The following is a 21,823-nucleotide window of genomic DNA, read 5'->3' on the forward strand; positions in this document are numbered from 1 at the left end:
GTGGAACTCTTAGAACTTTCACTTCGCGGTGGGTTCAGAGCAAAGCGAGTTCATAATTATACGTGTTAGAAGGGTGGGGTAAGGTTACTCTACTGACAATTGAATATTATCCTTAGTGTGAATAGCGCCGACTATTCCGAAGTGTGGATACTTGAATGTATGTAAACTATCCTAATTAGTGAAACGAACAGATGTTGTCTTTATAAGTCATTGTTAAGAATTAATTTACACTGAAAAGTGTTCTTAAAATGGCGCTGTGAAAAGATTTTGTGAAGGAGGGGTAAGCGCCAGGAGTGAGAAGCGAGAAACCGCAGCTGCTGTGTACGTCACAGAGCCGCGCTGGGATTGGGTGACCTACGTCACAAGCTGTATTCTGATTGGCTCCTGAGTCTCTGACGGCCCTGTGAGCTGATTGGTCCTTAGGAAAATCTCCAAAATTATTGGTTGAGCAGGAAACTGACGTAGCTCAACTGCCATTGGCTTGTTGGTGTGTTTCGCGCACGGATTGGTTGTTTTGCGGAACATCCCGGAAATATTTTACGAACGATTTTGTGAATTAAATTTAACTTTTAAAAATGAGTTATCATTTTAAACATGTTGAGAAAAAGACAACATTATTTCAGAAATTTAAGAATTTATTTTCACCTGACAAGAAAATCGAAACGCGAGGTGGTAAACTACTTCATAAGTATAAAACACCTGCAGCGTACATGGAAGGTGAATACGGATATCATACTGTCTTATGGTTCGACAGTTGGAAACGCTATACTAAAAACGATGGTGTTTTGGCTTGGCCTGATGATGGTTCATTTAATGTAAGAGTTTTAAGAAACTTACGAGAGAAAATGAATGCTCTTGTTCCAAAACCGAGACCAACTCAATTTGAAGCTTTAGTTGAGTGGGAAGATGAAATGTATCAGTTACAAAGAGAAGCTAGTGGAATTAAAAGACCTTCTAAAAATCCATCATGGAAAAGAGAAACTCATGAAGATAGATTACGAATGTGGAGACAGGGAAACATGAGTGAAGGATTGTATTTAATTCATGAAATGGTAATGGGTTCTCCTACAGGAAAATCTATGGAAAGTGAATCTGAGGATGCAGTTATGGAAGAAATATATACAACTGCTAGAAATAAACAGCCTAATCAGCCTTTGAGACCTCCTAGATCATGGTCTACTCCGGTGGTTTCTACTGAAACTTCACCGAGTGCACCTCCAATTAGTGAAGCTCCTAAACTTTATCCAAATAATTGTGAAATCACTGAAACTCCTAGAAGACCAGAATTTGAGAATGCTCGAAATGAGGGTAGACATTTTTCAATGACTCCAAGAGCAAGGGAACCTCCAAAAGATTATACAAGAGAAACAAGAAATGTTGAGGATGATGATTATAATGAATACTTAAGGTCTAAAGAAGAATTAGTCAAAAGAATGACAAAAGGCATGGAAGCTGTCACAGTTCCAGTAACAATAGGTCCTGTTCAGCCTGTATTTGATCAAAGAAATACAAACAAAACTGGATTAACTATTCCTTTAAATACAGAAATTCAAAAGCCTGCTGAAAAATTTTATTCAGACTTGACTGAATTAAACACTTCTAGATCGAGAATGCCTGATTTAACCTTTAATGAGGATTTATCTCCAAAAACACCAATGGGTGCTATGTCAGATGTAGGAAGTCCTGAAGTCAGGGTAACTACACCAAAGCTTGATGTGGCCAAATTAAAGGCGAATATAGAAGAATTAATAATCGGAACAATTGGCCCAGATAGTTTAAATTACTATCGGGATGATGAACTATTATTCATTTGCAAAAGTATTCAATGGAAAACGAAAAATAAATATGATCAATTAGAGGATCTAGCTGCAGAACTTGAAATCGATGTGAGTAAACAAAAGAATTTTGCAAAACATTACAGATTAGATTTCTCAGAAAGCGACATTGAGAGTTTGAACTCAATGGGAAGAATAGTTCACATTAAAGATTTAATTGTCTATATCAAAAAGCTAGGAGAACTGAACAAATGGAGAGTGAAATGGACTAAAAGGAAGGAAGATGAAAGATTAGAAAGAATGTCAAAACAATTTCCAATGAGAGAAGTTGCAGGTGGAGGATATGTTCATGTCCCATGGTCGAGACAGGACATTTTGTTATTTACAAATGACTTTCCTAAATTAAGAGAGAAACCTGTTGAGTGGTACAGACAAGTCGATAGATTTATCAAAGTGTCAAAAGTTCTGTGGATTGATTTGGATGGATTTTTTGACATTGTTGTTCCATCTGATCTTTGGACAGAATGTAAAATTTCTATTAGTTGGCCAAAAACAGAACCTGAGCGAATTAAAGAAACAGGTGCCCCAAATCCACTCGTAATGGATTTTTACGAGAAAGTAATTGTTTGGATGAAAAACAAAATTCCACCCAAAGAAGTTGATTGGGTTAAAATAGAAAGAACAGAGCAGGAAACAAAAGAATCAGTTCATTCTTTTTATGAAAGACTACTGTTAATCTTTAAACAATACAGTGGTTATGAAAAATTAGATGAGAAAGACATGAGTCATTTTATCTATAGATTTGTTTATGGACTAAAGCCTGAAATTGGAGAAATGATCAGAACTAGTATTGTCGGATGGCAAGCACTATCTATTGATGATATTCTGAGAAAGGCAAAATATTGTAGCGATGAATTAGAAGTAAAACAGAAAAAGCTGAAGGAGAAAGCCATGTGGGCACAGGTAAAGGTAGCTGAGCAACAGATTGCCAGCATGGGAAATAAGAACACTAATTTTGTTCAAACTGGAAATACGAACCAGATACAAGGAAAGTTTAAAGGTAATAATTTCCAAAAGAAATTTAGCCCAAAAATAGAAGAGCTGAAACAAAGATTACCTTGTTTTAATTGTGGCGAAATTGGACATTGGAGGGACGAGTGTCCTCATCCTCCTAGAAACTTAAAGAATCCCTTATTGAATCCACAGATGCAGAATGGTGTTAACGTGCAGCAACAGCTACAGATGCAACAGGGGTTAAATGAATTTAATATTCAGCGACAATTACAACAACAGCAACAACAACAGGTGAATAATCGTCAGGACCAGTTGCCACAACCACCTTTTCCGAATTGTGGGGGAGTTCAAAAATATAATCCAAACGTGGGATTTCAGGGATGTGAACAGGTAATAAAACCACAAAAACAGCAAAAGCAGCAAAGGGTTCAAATGCAAAATGCTTCACAACAGTTTTTATTGACAGAAAGCCAAGACAGTGATTCTGATGATTATTGCTGACGGTGCCCGAGAGAGGAGGAAGAGTGTGTTGTTGGAGCCACTCTTGAGGTTGACCAGTCCGGTCCTTATGTAAACGGGAAAGTTAATGATGTAGACATCACTTTTCTAGTGGACACTGGTGCTACCCGTTCTACTGTTAGATCAGTGGAAATTGAAAACCTACCTCTCTCTGGGGATACCATCCAAGTTGTCGGAGTAAGTAATCAGCAAATTAAAACAGACTTAACTGATCCAGTACCAGTTGAAATTGGAAATTACAGAGACAAACACAGATTTGTGGTTTGTAATAGTAGTCCAGTAAATCTATTAGGTAGAGACATCCTATGTAAAATGAATTGCAGAATATATTGTTCTCCTGAAGGAGTTGAGTTACAAACAATGGAGGAAGATGGTTTGTACAGAATGACAATGATGATGATGGAAGCAGAAGAAACAAAATTGTTTCCTGCATTTGAAGAAAAAGATTTACCTGAAGAGCTAAAAGAAACAGTGAAATCTGAAATATGGGATTTTACTGGGAATGAGATGGGTCTGATGAAAAACGTAGATCCTGTTAAAATTGCATTGAAGCAGGGAATAGAATTTCCAAACACTCCACAATATAAAATGAAAACTGAGACAATTGAAGGTATTACACCTGTAATTGAAAAATTAATCAAGCAAGGTGTATTGGAAGAAATGAAGAGTAGCTCTTGTAATTCACCAATTATGGGAGTTAAAAAGGCTAACGGAACATTTAGGATCGTACAAGATTTGAGAAAGGTTAATCAAATTGTTATTCCATGTTGTCCTGTGGTTCCAAATCCAGCAGTGATTCTATTTCAGATTCCATATGATGCTGAATGGTACACAGTCATTGACCTTTGCAATGCATTCTTTACTGTTCCTCTACACCCAGACAGTTATGAAATCTTTGCTTTCAGATTCCAAGGTAAGACCCTTGGATGGACAAGAATCCCTCAGGGCTATACAGAAAGTCCTTCAATCTTTAACGAACTGTTAAAAAGATCATTAGAAGATTTAGACTTACCAGGTAGGTCTACGTTGGTGCAGTATATTGATGATTTGTTAATAGCTGCAAAGACAAGAGAAAATTGTGTAACAGACACAATAATTCTGTTAAATCGCCTTGCAGAAGAAGGACATAAAGTGTCCCCAGCAAAACTACAGTTTTGCAAACAGGAAGTGAAATATCTTGGTCACAGAATTGCAAAGGGAAAAAGACAAGTAACAATAGAGAGAATAAAAATGATTCAAGCAATGTTACCGCCAAGAACACAAAGACAGGTCAGAATGTTCCTGGGAATGGTAGGTTACTGTCGACAATGGATAAGTGGATTTTCAGTAATTGCGAAACCACTACAAAGACTGACCAAATCAGATGTAAAAGATCCAATTATTCTCAATGATGTTGAGATGGAATCTTTTGAGAACCTGAAAAAGAGCTTATGCCAAGCTCCTGCTTTGGGTATGCCAAATTATGAGAAAGATTTTGAACTGTATTGCAGTGAGAGAGAAGGATGTGCATTATCTGTGTTAATTCAGAGACATGGAAACCTAAAGAAACCTATTGCATATTTCTCTGCAGTTCTTGATCCAATTGCAAAAGCATTACCAGGTTGTTTAAAAGCGGTTGCAGCTACAAGTATTAGTCTTGAACAAAGTGAAGGAATCATTATGGGATTTCCTGTAAAAGTTTTTGTGCCTCATTCAGTTGAAATATTACTGACAAGAGGTAAGACTCAACATTTAACAAGTAGCAGATTGACAAAGTATGAGAAAATCATACTAGGAGCAGATAATGTTTCGATTTCAAGATGTTTGAATCTAAATCCTTCTACATTACTGCCTGATTCTGAAATCGTTAATGACATTGAGACAGAACATGAATGTTTAGATGTCATGGAATTCTGCACAAAACCAAGAAAAGACATCAAAGACAGACCTTTGCCTGAATCGGATTTTGTCTACTTTGTAGATGGCTCATGCTTAAGATCCGAAGGTGGTGTCTTGAAAGCTTCATACTCAGTTTGTACAGTCGAAAACATTAAAGAAGCATCATGTCTTGAAGGAGTTCGTTCAGCTCAAGTAGCTGAATTGATTGCTTTAATTCGTGCATGTGAAGTATCAAAGGATATAAGAGTTACCATCATTACTGATAGTCAGTATGGGTACGGAGTTGTGCATGATTATGGACAACTCTGGTCACAGAGAGGATACATGACATCAACAGGGTCACCAATTAAAAATGCAGTTTTCATTAGAAGATTAATTGAAGCAATACAATTGCCAAAAGAAATTGCCATAGTCAAGTGTGCAGCACACACTAGAGGGACTGATTATATTTCCAAAGGAAATGCCTTCGCAGACGAAACAGCAAAGTACTGCGCAAGGAAAAATTATTCTTACAATCGGAATAGAAGCACAGAAACTGATTCAAATTCATTAATGCTAACAACTATTGTAGAAACATGGAATGAGATTAGAGATTTACAAAACGAAGCAGATGATGAAGAAAAAGACCAGTGGTTAAGATCAGATTGTAGACAACGTGATGAAGATGGAGTGTGGGTTTACAAAGATGGGAGAGTAGTTTTACCAAATTGCATGATTTCTGACATGGCCAGATTATATCATGGTCCTGCACATTTAGGAAGAGATTCTATGGTCAGACTGTTTAAAGAAACATGGTTCAATACTAAATTTAGAACCATTGCAGAATCTTTTTGTCAAAGGTGTTTGTCATGCCAACAAATGAATCCAAACAGAAAATCAGTGGTGGGGACAGGAATAATTGGTCGAGAAGGTGGTCCCTTCACCAGGTTACAAATAGATTTCATTGAAATGCCCTTACACAACTGTTTGAAATATGTACTTGTAATTGTATGCTTGTTCTCAAGGTGGGTAGAAGCTTTTCCTACAAGACATTGTGATTCAATTACAGTAGCAAAACTAATGCTCAGAGAAATCATCCCAAGGTACGGTTTTCCAGTCACTATTGAGAGTGATGGAGGAAGTCATTTTGATAACAAACTGTTGAAGTTAATTTGCGAAGCTATGAGCATTGAGCAGAAAATACACTGTGCATACAGACCAGAGGCATCAGGTGTAGTTGAACAAATAAATGGAACTATCAAAAACAGAATTGGAAAAATGTGTCTAGAGACAGGAGTGAAGTGGACTGATGCTCTTCCACTTGTTTTGATGTCAATAAGAAGTACACCAGATAAAAAGACAGGTTTGAGTCCTCATGAAATTTTGATGGGAAGAGTTATGAGGCAAGCTTTTGTACCTGTAGGTAAACTGTTGAGCATAAATGACAGTGCAATTTTGGATTACTGTAAAAGGTTATCTGATATGGTAACTTCTGTGTCTAATCAGGTGGGAACTGAAGCACAATCAAATGACAAAGTTTTGACACATGATCTGAGACCTGGAGACTGGGTCAGAACGAAAGTACATCGGAGGAGGAATTGTCTATCTCCTAGATGGCAGAAACCTAGGCAGGTAATCTTGATCACTACTAATGCTGTAAAGTGCAGAGGATTGAAGCGTTGGATTCATCCAAGTCATACTATTCCAATACCAACTCCTGAGAGTTCTGATGTTGAAAGTGATACCACAGATGACTCTGATTCTGAAGCAGAAGACAGAACAGAAGGTGAAGTAATTCCAGATTCTGAAGATCGACAAGAAAGTCGACATCTGGAAACTGTGCCAGTGAATGGAAATCTGACAAGAAAAGACTTAGAAATAATTGAAATAGATTCTGAAGGTGAAGAGAATCTGCTAAAAGGAAAGATAACTGAGGATTCGGTTGTCTATGTTGAAGACAGAGAAGCTGAACCAAAAGAAGTTTCAGACCAGGAGAGTATCGAAAGGCAGAGAACAAGCTCTGAAGTAAGGAACAAAAATCCGAAATCTGGGAAGCTAGAGGTAATTGAGGAAGAGGAGGAGAACGAATTACCGAGTACCAGTGATGGAAGACAAAGTGAAGTTCCTGAAGGAGTGAAATTGCCGAATAGAGAAGTTCCTGAGTCAATTGAAATTTCAGACTACGAAACTGAGGAAAGTGACGTGGAAGGTGGAAGTGAAAGCAGAAAGAAAAGGACTTGGAAGTCAGAATCGAATAATTCTGAACCAAAGAAAAAGTACGTAAGAAAAGCAGACTACTGGCCTGGTGGAAGATTGAGAGTCAGATTGATTAAAAAGCCAATAGAACAAGTTGAAGAAATCAGTAGTCAAAAGAGTCCTGGAAAAGAGGTTGGAGTTGGAAGGAAAATAGAAGTGATATCAAGAAAAGGGAAGAGAATAATTAGACCGAACCAGAAATACAAGTCTCCTGAGTGGACTTACTTAGTAATTCCACCTGTTATAGACATATATGATAGTAGTGAAGAAGAAAACGAAATCCAAGAAATTAGTGACAATGATTGAAGTACAAATTTATTAAATTGGCATAAGGCTGAAGAAATCCTGTTAGTTGACACAAGGTCGAAGAAAAACTGTCTAGTAGAAGAAAAACTTATGTATGACATAAGGTCGAAGAAATCTTGTTTAGGGTTATAAAAAGAAAAATATTTTAAAAGGGGGGTGTATATAAATTTTAAAATTTATTTTTATTTTTTATTTTATTTTTGAGGCTAAAACTAACCTAAAAATGCCTTACATTAAGGAGAGCACTTCAAAATGCTCTGTTTTTAAAAGATGCTGTAAGATGACTCTGGTGTGTCTGCTCATTTTAGTTCTGCTCTGGTTGGTACTAGCTGTGATTATACCTTTAGAAATGAATAGAGAATTACACAAAGTTAATTTAACAAGCAAAGCTCTGGTTAGCCAAACTAAACATAGTGCATCTGCAAAAAGTAATTGATCATCAGCCTAACATTTATCAAGATAAATCAATAGGTGATTTTTCAAGCAATACTTTCACAAAGCTTTTGAGTGAATATGTAAAGGTAATGGATGCAAAGGATTGTTATGTATGCGTTAAATTACCCGCTTCTGTTTCTGAGGGAGTAACATATAATATGCTTCCTCTCACTTATGCTGTTACATGTAGTGTATTAACTAGTTTATTTTATCAAACTGGTCGTTTAGAATATTACTATTCAAATTATGATGAGATTTTTGCTAATGTCAAGATTGATAATGCTTTAAATAAGCATAAGAAAGCTAAACAAATGAGAGAATATTTCCTTGTTACTAACGAACTCACTTATGAGTATGCTTATAAGAATAATCTAACATGTAAATTAAGTGCTGAAGGAAAGAAATTTTTGAATATGGTTGAGGAGAGAAGAGCAATTTATAAGAGAAATGAATTAGTCAAGCAGACTAAGTCATCATTCTGGCAAAAAGAGGATGAGAAACTAAATGGCAAAATGCTTGAAAATATTGCAATTCACATAGACAAACCTGTTAGTGGAAAGCTTTGCATTAGAAGAGATAACACACTTTTTGATAATTATTTTGTAGGTGCAAGCAACTGTGAAGATACTTATCAGATTATGGGAGGTTGGGGATTTAAAGGTGGAAAAGATCCTATCTTTCCTGGAATTTATTTTGTTTGTGGTGACAAAGCCTACTACAACCTTCCAGACCATTGGTATGGAACTTGTTATGTGGGAATTGTTTTTCCTAAAGTGTTTCATGTTGACAGAGATTCAGAAGGATTATTTAAAATTCATAATTATGTAAATAGAGCTAAAAGAGAAACTTTTACTGAAGTTCTGGGAGATATTTTCCAAGCTGTAATACCTTTTGTTGGTATAACCCTAAATGCAGGGAGAATCAGAAAATTGTCCACTATAGTTGATAGATTATCAACTGACACTGCTGATGGATTTCAATTAGTGAATGTTGAAGTTATTGCAATTAGATCCATGGTAATTCAAGACCGTCTTGCTTTAGACATACTCCTAGCAAAGGAGGGAGGAGTCTGTGGCATTTTACATGTCCAACATTGCTGTACATATATACCGGATGAAAGTAAAAATATTGAAATGTATATTAAGAATATTACACAAATGCATTCTGAAATAATTCCTTTAGAAGAAGAAGATTTTACTGGGAAACTTTCAAATAGGTTTCAAGCAATTAAAAACTGGTTTCATAATATCGGAAGTTCAATTCTTGGCAAGATTCTGGCACCTTTGATTATAATTATATTCATTTTTATTTTGACTAAAGTAGGTTGTTTGTTGCATAAAAGAAAGAAGCATTTAAGAGAAAAGAAGAGAATTTATAAACTCAGAAAAGAAGAGGAAAGGGAGATTGAGTTGCAGGAGTTACATAGAGAGCGTCATGTTAATTGCAAGGATTATGCTGAAACAGACTTTTAGGTTTACTAATACAATGAATTTGAATCGATTTCTTATAAATTAAATTTTCCAAAATTTTGAGTGCTGGTGTGGTGATTTGTTAATCACCAGATGAGGGAGTTGATGGAGCGAGATAGAAAACAAAATTTTGTTTAAACTCGCAAAGTCACATTTCCATAACATGAATAAAATTATTAATGATGTGTGATATGTCGTGCTAATACAACCTAGATTAAACTTTACACGTGGGGGGACTAACATGTGTGCTCATAAACGTGCATAAATGTTGCATCTTTTTGTTCGTGCAAAATAATAAAATAATTTATTGTTTTCGTTTTTGTCATTACTAACTGCTGCATATTTAAAATAAGCATGTGCTTGTTTTGCTTTTCCTTGTCTGTGTGATGTCATTTCTACTATTCTAGGTGCATATGGGTCTCATAGAAAAACGGAGACTGGTAAATATAAACGCTGCTTTATTTGTTTGCAATGGCTAGGTAACATTTGATTAATCGGGTGGGTTAATTAATTAGTAAACCATGGGGTGGATACAGAATATACTTTATTTCTTACATTAATACTTTTCTTGTGTTTGTTTTATACTAGAAATCATAAGTTGCCTGCTTTGGAGGCCTAGCTATTTGAGCCGCAAAATAAAAGCTGACCTATAATTCTGCAGAAAGTCACGAGACGCCCATTCTGAATTAAAACGTTTATTGAAGCTGCATTCACAAAGCAAAAACTGATGAGCTGACATCATTCTGTCGGACATGGCCAAGGTCGAAAGTGAACTTTTTGTCAGTCCTTAACTTGGCATCCGCGGAAGTTGCACTGAAAGACTATGGAAGCTGCGAGGATGACTTAAAACAAAGTTGCAATCGCAGGAAGCCTCTGGCTTCACGTGGAAGAGACAATGGTCTTTGTAAGACATGATTTTGTGGAACTTTTTAAGAATCGGGTGACATGTCACTTGTCACTCTCAGCCAATGGGACGTCGAGTATTTCTGAAAATTTTCCTTCGCTAGTTTAGTTAGCGTAGAAAGGTATAAAAAGTCATGCCCTTAGGGTTGGGCTGGCTGCTGCTTTCTGACTTTCCGATGAGGGTGATGTGCTGCTGGACTTTGCGTGGAGCACGTAAGAATCCTCAAAGATCTTTACTTTAATTTCTGTCTATTTAGCTCAGTTAGGGAAATAGGTTTTAGAAATGCTAAACTTTATATAGTTTCTTTAAACTGATTCAATTGCTTAAATTGTACTTTTCTTATTTCTTACCATCATGCTTGCTTTATTGCAAATAAATTTCATTTATAAAACTTACAACTTATATACCATAATTTAGAAAATAAAATCTTACTTTTGACAAACAAGCTGGTCTTGGTTATTTAGAAGTATAGGTTACCTTTAGCTAGATCACGTCGCCTATAGTGGTCATTTAAATGATTGGGTTTTATTCTAATGACAATATTCTTTCTGCAAATGTATAAAATGTTTATAGTTTGTAAATAATGTGTATATAGATTTATTTGACCACCTGATTCAGTAGGCCCAAAAATATATCAGGTTCATAAATGGGTCCATGTATAGTTTAGAATTTTGTTTATAGGTTATGAAATTGGGTAGCGTAGTTTATGATATATTTTCTATAGCCCGCTGGATCACTACCCAGTATGTTGACTTTGCATGCGGGGGCCTCCTGAGCCCCCAGGGCCCCCGCACTTTTCCACAGTGGGGTCAGAAATTTACATCAAGTACCAGCACGCCCCCCACACACACACACAATGCTTGCAGAAAGCACAGCAGGGCACACAGCCACAGCAGAAACGCACATACCCTCCCACCAAACAGTTGATCCCAGGGTTAGCGGAATTGAGATGCGGTGACAGGCATTCATATATATAGATGGCAGGTCCTGTGTCGTCACAGCAGGCAGGGAGGGGGGCTTACCTTGCTCTTGACCCCGCAGTGGCAGCAGACTGTCCACATGTACTTGAGTGTCCTCCAGACCAGGATGATGAAGAGCCCGCCGAAGAAGGTGACCATGGACGAGGCGAGGAAGGCCCACCACATGCGCTGGCCCTGGCTGTCACAGGGCACCTCCACGGTCACCGGGATGATTAAGGCATCCATCTTGGGCTCCAGGAGGGAGGCCGGGTCCGGGCTCAGGTTGTTGTTGTTAATGTTGTTGTTGTTGTTATTCATGGCCAGGGCGCTGCCAACCCCTGTCGATCCGTCGCCCTGTGCCATGGCTAGCATGCCCGGCGGCAGGGAACTACCCAGAGCCCCCGGTGCCTGCTGCTGCTCACACAGGCACTTGCATGCGCCATGCTGCTGTCAACCCCTCCTCTCTATGCTGGCACTTCCAGCCTCACCTGTTGTAGTGTTCTTTGTGATACTTTGTGAAAGCGGCCCACCCACCTGCCCGCAGCTCTGACCTGCCTCCTGCGGACTACTGCCTCGCGGGCAATCGACAAAAGTACAATAAAATGACTAACGGGCCCCTAATCCCCGCTGCCTCGTTGAAGTATGCGCGCCCCAGCCGCACAGGCAGGAATTCCCTCCGTTCCCCATTTAAACACTGTGTCTATTTCCAGCGCCCGGGTGGAAGTGACAGGCGGGAGGGGGCTGGGGCTCCTTCTCGCTGCTCCTATGACTGTTTCCACTCCTGCCTGGTTGCCCCAGTTGGCACTATGTGCCCATGCTCACGCTGGTCCTGGGGCGAGCCCACCTTTCACAGCACCTTATCGGTGCCAGCCTCCAGTATTGTGGTGTGCCGCCTGCAACAGGACTTATTCTATCCTACAGCACGTACCAGCCCTTTGACTGCCCCGTGCCCAGCTGTGCCAGGATTCACCCAATTCCAGCCTCCAGCGTCCTGCCTCTTCCAGCCTCCAGCAAGGCACCGTCTATGCCAGCCTTCTGCGCCGCGCTAGTGACACCACCCTCCAGCAACAGCCGTCCTGTGCCAGCTTCATCAGCCCTCCGCGCGTGCCAGCCTAAAGTATGACCCGTGTCACTCCTAAAGACGGATCTGCCTATGCCACGCTCCAGCAGGGACCTGCCCGTGCCACCCACTGGCAGGAACTCTTCCGTGCCAACCTTCAGAAGCTGCCCGCTGTATCCCCAGGGAGCACTCCGTTTGAGCACGCCTCAAGCAGTCTCTTTAAGACAGAACACCTCACAAGATGCTTCACACTTGGGGGACGACACCCTGACCGTGACAACCTCATCAGCAGCCCACCTGTCAGCCTCATGAGCACCCCTCCCTCTCAGCGTCAGTCTCAAGAGCACCCTTCTCGTGCGAGCTTCAACGACAGCATGCCCATAGCAGTCAGCAGCACCCTGCCATGTCAATCTAAGGCGTCCCCAGCAGCAGCCTCTCAGCAGCACCCTCTCCTGGCAGCGTCAGCAGCACCGCGTCCGTGCCGGCCGCCGCTCGTCCATGTCCCCTCCGTGGCTGAATTTGCCGAGGGTGGCGGCTCTCTTCTTCCCTTCAGCCGTCTCTCGGTTTATTCCTGAGCAGCCGAGCCCCGGCGGGTCGCCTCGCTGCTCATAACGGTGCCAGTGAGCCCGCCGCCTCTCCCCGGGTGCCTGCCAGCGGTCCCGGGTGTGGTACCTCCCCTGGGTCCCCCTGCTTCTGGGGTGCCGTGAGCGGTCAGTGGAAGCGCAGGCGGCAGATGGCTGCTCCTCGCCCTCTTCTCTGCGTGCGGCTGGAGCCTGGGGTTCCCTCCGCGGCTCTCTCGCTGTGGGCTGGGATGGCCGCAGCGCCCTCCTCCCGTTCCTGCGAGGATGCGGACCCGGAGGCGCAGACACACTCCCAGCCGGGAAGAGCCGCCAAAGGATGTACAGGTTGGAGCGGCGGGCAGGGCGAGGCGGGGCCGGGGGAGCGACGGGAGCTGCCCTGCTGCTAGTGCTGGCGGAGGGGGCAGGGGCAGTCCTCTTCCTCCTCCTCCTCCCTCTCACCGCCTGTAATCCCGGCTGCTCCGCTCTCGGTGATTGGCATGCACGCCCAGCACGGCGCGGTGTGGCGGGGGGTGCCTAATTACCCATCCAAGCCTTTCCCATTGCGTTTCCTCTCTTATTTCTGAATGTCATGACGCAGTGTCCGTGGCCGTGTGTGCATCTGCCTCCCACCCCCGGCTGATGCTGCCATGTCTCTCCACTCACTCATGTGCGTGCACCCGATCTCAGTGACTGGAATACAGAGATGCGGGCTAGGCCGGGGCTGCTGGGCACCGCAGCTGCACCCCAAGACGGAATTACACCAGGGCGCATCCGGAGATGGGCAGCTGAGCACGCAGGCAGACGCAGGGAACAGCAGACAGTGGTGTGTGGAGTGAGTGTGTGTGGGAGGGAATATGGTGCGTGCGTGTCAGCAGAGAGCTGCAGTTAGCATGTGTGTGGAGAGCTCTCTAGGTAAGAGGTGTGAACTGTGGGGAACAGAGCTGGAGGCTAGGGGTGGAACAGGTGTGTTGCCGTTTTTTTTGCTGCATTGTCACCATTCGACCTGGAGCCAGAATTGAATACTCTATAATGAAACCAATATTAGTAGTGGTCGTTTAAAGTATGAATCCTCTAATATTTGCTCCGTTCATTATTTTTTTGGACACCTTAAAGTTTTGCTTATTTTTTTCAATTAAAATGTATAATGGCGGACTAGCAGAGTCAAATATCGTTTGATGGTATTTCAGTTCTTATATTGTGATATATAGATGTTATGCGAAATTATGTTATTGGCATTGGTATGACCAGTGCTTTAAGTGGGGGAAAAATAGTGCAGCTACTAATTTAAATGTGGCGAGTGGGCGGGGCTAGGGGCGGAGCTAAAGGCAAGACATGCAGATGCATATTGACTTCTATGCTAGCTGCAGCACATACCAAAACGCATGAGAAATTTGTTTCTATAAACAAAACAGGTTAACTGGTTGTACAAAACAAATGCCAAACACAGTGATATTTTAACATTTCCTTGTGTTGTGATATTTCTCTCTCTTTTCTCTCACACACAACACGCACATGCAGGCAGGTAAACAGACAAACATAAGCAGACACTCACACCAAAGAAACAGGTGAGATTAATGCCATTTTAGCCTTGTTACCTCCCATGGCTTTTTCTTTATTGCGCTGTAACTGTAAAGGAAGTGACCTGAAACTGGCCACCCGGGTCACTCAAGACCATCTCTCGGCCTTCTAAGAAAGGAAGAGTCGGGATAACAGCAGATAATACAATATACACCGGTATTAGTAAAATACACTGCTGTGGCGCTCAGTCTGACCACCCTCATGAGATAGCTGTCAAGGGACTGGCCGGAACGCTTGGTAACACAAAATAATCTTTCCAACATCTCTCAAAACACCGTCTCGATGGAAAAATACAGCTTGGGCAGAATACTGAACAAAGAGGGCTCTGATGGATGAGCTACCACCTGCAGAATGGGTACATGTTATCAGGCTCCCAAGCCCATCCTACTCGGTCTCAGCTCTCTCTAGTGTGGGAGCATAACTACGCCCAGGAATAGGTAAGCAAAGCTGAATAAACTATTCTCTTCGTGCCTCTGGGTTCTAACCTTGAATGAGATATGGGAACTTTCTGAACAGCAGCTTCTGCTGAGACAAGCAGAGACCGGGAGCACGGAGGCCGACTTCTTCTTACCGCCCGACATGGCGACTACAAAAAGGAAATGGCGTCTCAGATGCTAACTTAGCCTGCACAACTTTACTAAAAGTGTGAGCGCGCACACATTTGCAATAGTGATCAATATAAAATAGCTGGTTGAATGCTAACATAACCAGTGGCGGCTCCTTGAGGGAGTGCTGCGGGGCGGTCAGGTGGGGCAGGAGAGGGGCAGGGTGGGGGTAGTAAACTCCGCATATGGCCGAACCGAGTTAAGTACATGAATAAATAAATAAAACAAATTACATTACGCGTGCTGCATTGCAGATTGGGTTGCAGCGCGTGCAATGTAATTTATTTTATTCATTTACTTATGTACTTTACTTGGTTTAGCCATATGCTGGAGTTTACTACCCCCACCCTGCCCCTCCCCTGTGCCTCTCCACCACCCCGCAGCACTCCCTCGAGGAGCCGCCACTGAACACAACACAGTATACGTAATGAGGGATGGGGCAATGGCGCACTCAATTCTAACAGACCCTCCTTTTAGCAGTCATTGCTAATTCTTTATTGGTGCTATCAGGTTAGGGTCTTTACAATTCTAATGGAGGGGAACATGACATTCCATATATAACTGTTAACCACTAGGGTGATCATCAGCAATGTTAGGCAGGTACACATATTAGTAATCAAAAATGCCCTCATCAATAGCCATTAAATTGTGGACAGCCTGTACCATCATGGCAGATTGTTGAACATTTTTACTCTTGAACTACAGGGGTGGTTGTTAACTTTTGCATGCAATAAGAGCAACAGGCAGGAAGGCAATTGATACACAGGCAACAGGTGAAAACAACACCTGCAATTGCTACTAAGAATAAGAGTATTTTCCAGCCCCATGCAGCTATTAGACCCCAAAACCACTCAGACAGGGACCACGTGCCATTCTCCTGGTGGATGTCAGATGCTAGTCTGTGTAACTTTTGTATTGCTGCATAGAAATTCGGAGCGTGGTCTGGTATATACACGCAGCAACTACTACTGATGACGCGACAGGCTCCATCCCAATCAGCAAGGATGACATCTAACACCATCCGGTTTTGAAGGGCAACAGGTCTCGTAGCCTGAAGTTCAGCCGTAAAGTTAGTCAGTATTCCTGCTGTGGTGTAATCACTCCTTCAACAATCCTCGTGAGTCTGTGTATACTATGGCTATTATGCATGGGGCCCCAAAATGGGCGAAAAACCCTTCATGGCATCTGTAAATTGCTGCTAGGTAGTATCAGTCTGATCAATATCCTTCATGTCAAGAACCCTTCTTACTCGGAACAAATAAATACTCCTGCACCATAATTTGTGGTCCTTATGATAGTTGGATGGTGCAAAATACACAGGGGGCAAGAGGAAGGATACATAGCACACACCAGACCACCCCCTAGGAAGCCATATGTAAGCCTGGGACTCGCAGACAAAGTACACGTTGCGGGGTGGAAGCAATGGGGGACTACTCATGGTGTTCAAATCATAGGTGTAGTTGCAAATACTCTCTCCTACCAGCACCTTTCCAAAACCCCGGACACAGAAACTAGTTGTTGTATTAATCGCTGGTATTGGAATTGTCTTATCCTGAGTAATATTGTGTACCTCAAAGGACCTGAAATATTCAGTGACGTTAAAGTCTTGGAAATCTACCATTTCATCCATAAGCCATGTTACATTTTTATTCCTCTCATATACATTCATGCAGGCATCAGGATGTAAGGTGTCGGCAGTCCCATCCCACCCTGGTGTAAATACTTGTTGAGTTGCTATATAACCCAGTACGGCCTCATAATCAAGGTATGTTATATTCATTGCATCTGAATGTTAATGGATGTATACCATGGTGAACAACTGGAACCAGGCTTAACAGCTGGCTAAATAAGAGAGGGGCAAGGACAGCAACCAGTCATTTTTATGCATCACTGAGGGGAGTAAGCCACAAACCAAACAATCAGTGATATTGGTGGTGTGGTGGGCTTGATGGAACATCTGCAGAAAAAAGTTATCTACATAAGTCTGCCTATGGCTTTTCTTATGCAGAGCTAGGGTGACAAAGACATGCTCGGGGTGGGTGTAGTTGTTGCAATGAGGGAGTGTACAGGATGTTTTTCTTCCAAGAACCATAGGATCCCTAAAACTGCAACCAGTGCTAGGAAAACTATCACTAGGAACACTATCTTAGTCTTAGTAGGCCAGCTTGACCAAGTGGGGCCATGTTGGCCTAGATGGTGTTCTTCTAGAGGCTGTTCTTCTTCCATTACAATACAACCAAAGGGGTACATTTTCATCTATCAAATTACTAGAGGAGAGTCCGTTCTGTGGAGCCAGGTATACAGAGAGGGGAAAACAAAAGGGAAACCTGACCCGGTTCCTAAATTCCACCGGACTCTACGCGCATCGCGCCTTACTCCATCGTCCACGTCCCGCTCTCACGAAATCAATAAGTAAGCTTGCCTTCATTCTGGCCCATAGCATCCTTGCCCTAGCCAGATCACGGTGCCCACATCCACACCACCACTCGCCGTTTCTCCGTCACCAACTCTATTACACTGGAAGCCCTTAATGTGCACAATTGCACCATGGTCGGTTTATGATAGAATACCCCGACTTGCCAATAATGTGTTATGTAGAATTTCTTGAGGAACGCTGGCTCTGTATACTTCAATTGTTTTCTAATTCGCCCTGAGTGCAATGTCTGCAAGTGCATGCCTTAATCCTTAACCTCCAACTGGAAGCAGTATATTGATTGGTTGAAATCTTACACCTTCTGCATTAGGCACACGGTCTTTCTCCTATTGTGCATGGGGTTTGTCTTACCGCTGCTGTAATCTGACCCTTTTTTGTCACGAACCCTAATATTTGCCAATTTGTATTTTCCTTCCCTTCCTTCCCATAGGCAACTGAGGCTTCCTATTGTTAGGCATAATATCTATGTCCTGATGATGATCCGTGTAACGCTTTAACAGATCGAAACGCCTTTGACAAATGAAAACACCTTATACATTCCAAACTTTATGTGTACTTCAAATGTAAAGGTGTTAGTTGTGTTTTGTTGTACCTTGACACTGAGCAATTACCGGTGCAACAAACCTTTGTTTCATGTTCTGTCTTTCACTGTATGTTGCTCATGTGTTAAGTAAGGTACAGGCTTGTGCCCCACTTTGTGTATTGCTGTGTAATATTCATCTTTATTGATTACAAGTAAATATCAGACCTCTGTCCGGCTGGACATGTTAAATCAATTTAGCAACGACTGAGTCTATATTGATTGTTCCTTGTTATCCTTCCTGTGAGGGACCACTGTTGTCTAAAATAAGTCACTCCCAAGGTCCCTTTCTGACTTTAAGTGTTGTTTTCAAATATATGGGCATCTTAACAAGGGCATCAACTCGTTCAGTTGTTAGCCTCCTTCCTTCCTTCGACAGTAGGTGACCTAAATAGGTGACCTCCTGTTGGTAATAGTGAAATTTGGAAAGGACACTTTATGTCCATGCTGTGCTAAATGCATCAGCAATTTGACTGTGGCATCTTTAGAACCCTCTTCAGTATCAGAGGCTACCAACAGGTTGTCCACATATTACAATAATACGTTACCAGAAGGTAGAGAGAGGGAATCCAACTGACCTTTTAGGGCTTGACCATATATACTAGGACTTTCAGTATACCCCTGGGGAGCACAACAGAATTGGAAACTCCTGCCGGCCAATGTAAACCCAAAAAGGTGCCGACTATCCAGGTGGATGGGGATGCTAAAGAAGGCATTTTTCAGGCCAATCACAGAAAAGAATTTGGCTGTAGAAGGAATCATTGTTAAAAGTGCAGTAATGTCAGGTGCCACCATGAACTGAGGGACCTCTATTTTGTTAACCTCCCGCAAATCTGTCACTAAACGATAGACATCAGGATGAGCATCAACACAGTGCGAGGGTGTCTTTTTTTAGAATGGGGAGAATAGGTATGTTACACACATTAGCAACTATCTCCTTGAACACCCCCGATTTGATCAAATCCTGTATAATCTGTAACAAAGCCCGTTCCCTCGCCTGCGGTATTTTGTACTGGGGAATACGAGGTAATAGGCATTCTTTTTAACCATAATAGAAACCGGTGGTATCTGCAACAGCGTTACATTCTTATCTCCTGTTGCCCACAACGTGGGTGGCACATCTTCAAAATTCAGCAGGAAGAAGTGCGTCTTTCAAAAAACACTGTTTGGTGCTGACCACATCAGGTCGTATAAACGCCATTCATCGAACATGAAATCGTAGCATTCAACTTTTTCAACAAATCCAATCCCATTACATTTTCTCCATAGTTCACTGTTAACAAAAAGGGTGAGTCCACAGTGTAAGTGCCTATAGTAAAAGCAAGAGGTTTAGAAATGGGGCACATAACCAGTATGCCTGAAAAACCTACTGAGACATTACTGGCCAGACAGAGCTGCTCCCTGGTCCGGTGAATGAGATACAGAGCTATTTGTTGTACCTGTATCCACCACAAACTTCTTAGCCGAACCATGCAAATCCTCCATGACATAAGGACCACACTAGTCTACAGGTATTTGAACTGGTCCCTCCCCCTGTCCTTTGCTTTCCTAGTTATAGGACATGCCTGACACCTCGTCCAAATCATAACCATCGTGATAATACTGCCTTCCCCGGAGTCATCAAAATAGTTCTGATCGGAACTACCCCCCAAGGATCCCCCACCCTGGACCTCATCGTGACCTCCTACACCACAACCCTGTCCACCGGCACCCGACCTCTCGGGGCTGCAACCTTCTTGAACAAGTCTGGACACTCACTCTGCCAGTGCCCCTCCTTCTTACAATACGCACACTGGTTCGGCCCCACCGGGCCACCACCTCTGCCTGTGCCATGCGACCGTTGACCCGGACCAGTGCCACGTCCTCTACTGGACTCCCTCGCTGCCTGTTGCATTAGAACGTTAGTCTTCAATTCCTTATCCTTATTCTCCACCTTCTCTTTTTCCTCATTTTCCCTATGCTCATAGTACTGAGCCATACTCAATATCACTGAAGGAGAGGAGGTAGTCCAGGTGCTCTCAGAAGCCTGCAACCAGGTCGCGATCTCAAGAAGCAAGTTCGTAATGAATCCATTACCAAAAAAAGGACACTGACAAATCCTAGCCACTGAAATCCAGAAACACCCCTTCAAACCCAGTGAAAAAATCTGACACACTTTCATCCTTCTTCTGACGGCATGCCGTTAACTTGTCCCAATCTACTAGTCTGGCCGGAATCAGAGAATGCATGTAAGTAATGATACAACTTGGCAAAACCAGTACTTCAGCCTTAGGCTTCTCACCTGGTTTCCATGCCTGATCCCATGCCCTAATCTCATTCCAAGTGCCCCCCAACTCCACTGCATGGTCCTGCGTATGCACTTGCCTCCATATATTCACTGGTACTAACAACCAGAAAAACATTTCGATATCGGCAGCGTCATCACTGTCGATGAGGCGGCCTCCGTTAATTCTTTATAATATGGATTTGGATTTTTCCTATAGTCCCGCAGCTGACTTTTGAGGGCTAACACCTCACTCCTTTTCCACAGAGTATAAACCCATTGTTCCTGGAAACAGGCCTCCAACCGTTGTAGAACAACAACATCCTGCGCATTACGCTGTTCTAGGATCTCAGGATGGAAAATAGGGTGAACCTCCCTCATCTGGAATTGGGACACAATCGTCAGTGGTTTCTGTTCCAGCCTACCCTGATAACCAATCATCGTCGCCATATTACTAAAAACATCATTAGGGGCCATATCAGTAGCGTATACATGGTTGCAAATGTTATATATTTATTTGAGGTGCCACACCTCCGAAGCACTGTTCACACAACCCTATTAATGTAGCGGAGATATGCTTGAGAGCATGCTGCTGTACAAATGGCTCAAAATCTTTCAGCACACTCCACACATCCTCTACACTGTAGATCAAATTCTGTGCCCACTGTGCAGCCTGATCAGCTACCATCTTTTTCTCCTCGTCTCCCACATCCGACCGAATCAGCACCCGCCCCATTCATTCCCGTACCACAGCCCAATTCCCTTCATCCAACCCACGCACTGGTGTACCAGCACCCATCAATGCCGGGGGTGAAATGTCCGGAAAAGAGACAACTGATGACGAGACAGGCACCAATGTCAGCAATGACGACGTAGAAGGGGCAAGAGAAGGGGGAGAAACATTAGCTGGGACAGCAGACGCAGCGCTACTGCGCCCACAGCTTGTGAAGCCAGGGAGGAGAGAGGCAGGCCGTAGCTGAAGCAGCTGGGTCAGAGACAGAAGGGCCAGATGCAGAAACAGGAGGGGTAGAAGACAGATGTCGGAACAGCAGGATATATCCGCTGTGGGACGTAAGGAGGTTGGGCCGAGTTTCTAAAAGTTAATCTACAAAGGCATCACCTCCCTCTAGGGTGAAACAAGACTTATCACATTGTAATTGAAATTTCCTATCAGCCACTCTATACCCCATTCTATTTTCTCCCTTTCGTAGGCTACTGCTTTCTGTGTTATTGTTTGCATTTTTCCTTT

The 21,823-nt window shown here is 42.5% G+C and overlaps 1 protein-coding gene across 5 annotated transcripts in view; it reads right to left on the bottom strand.

Annotated features, from left to right (window-relative positions):
• KCNMA1 (potassium calcium-activated channel subfamily M alpha 1) overlaps positions 1-13,439 on the bottom strand; it is a 1,543,535-nt gene extending 1,530,096 nt beyond the window's left edge. For all 5 annotated transcript variants that reach the window (XM_078643370.1, XM_078643368.1, XM_078643365.1 and 2 more), the window contains exon 1: positions 11,558-13,439. In XM_078643370.1, the coding sequence (XP_078499496.1) occupies positions 11,558-11,866 (309 nt within the window). In that variant the 5' untranslated portion in view covers positions 11,867-13,439. The remainder of the gene's footprint in view (positions 1-11,557) is intronic.
• Positions 13,440-21,823: the final 8,384 nt, after the last annotated feature.

The sequence above is a fragment of the Lissotriton helveticus genome, chromosome 5_1, assembly GCF_964261635.1.
Source record: "Lissotriton helveticus chromosome 5_1, aLisHel1.1, whole genome shotgun sequence".
Classification (NCBI taxonomy): domain Eukaryota; kingdom Metazoa; phylum Chordata; class Amphibia; order Caudata; family Salamandridae; genus Lissotriton; species Lissotriton helveticus.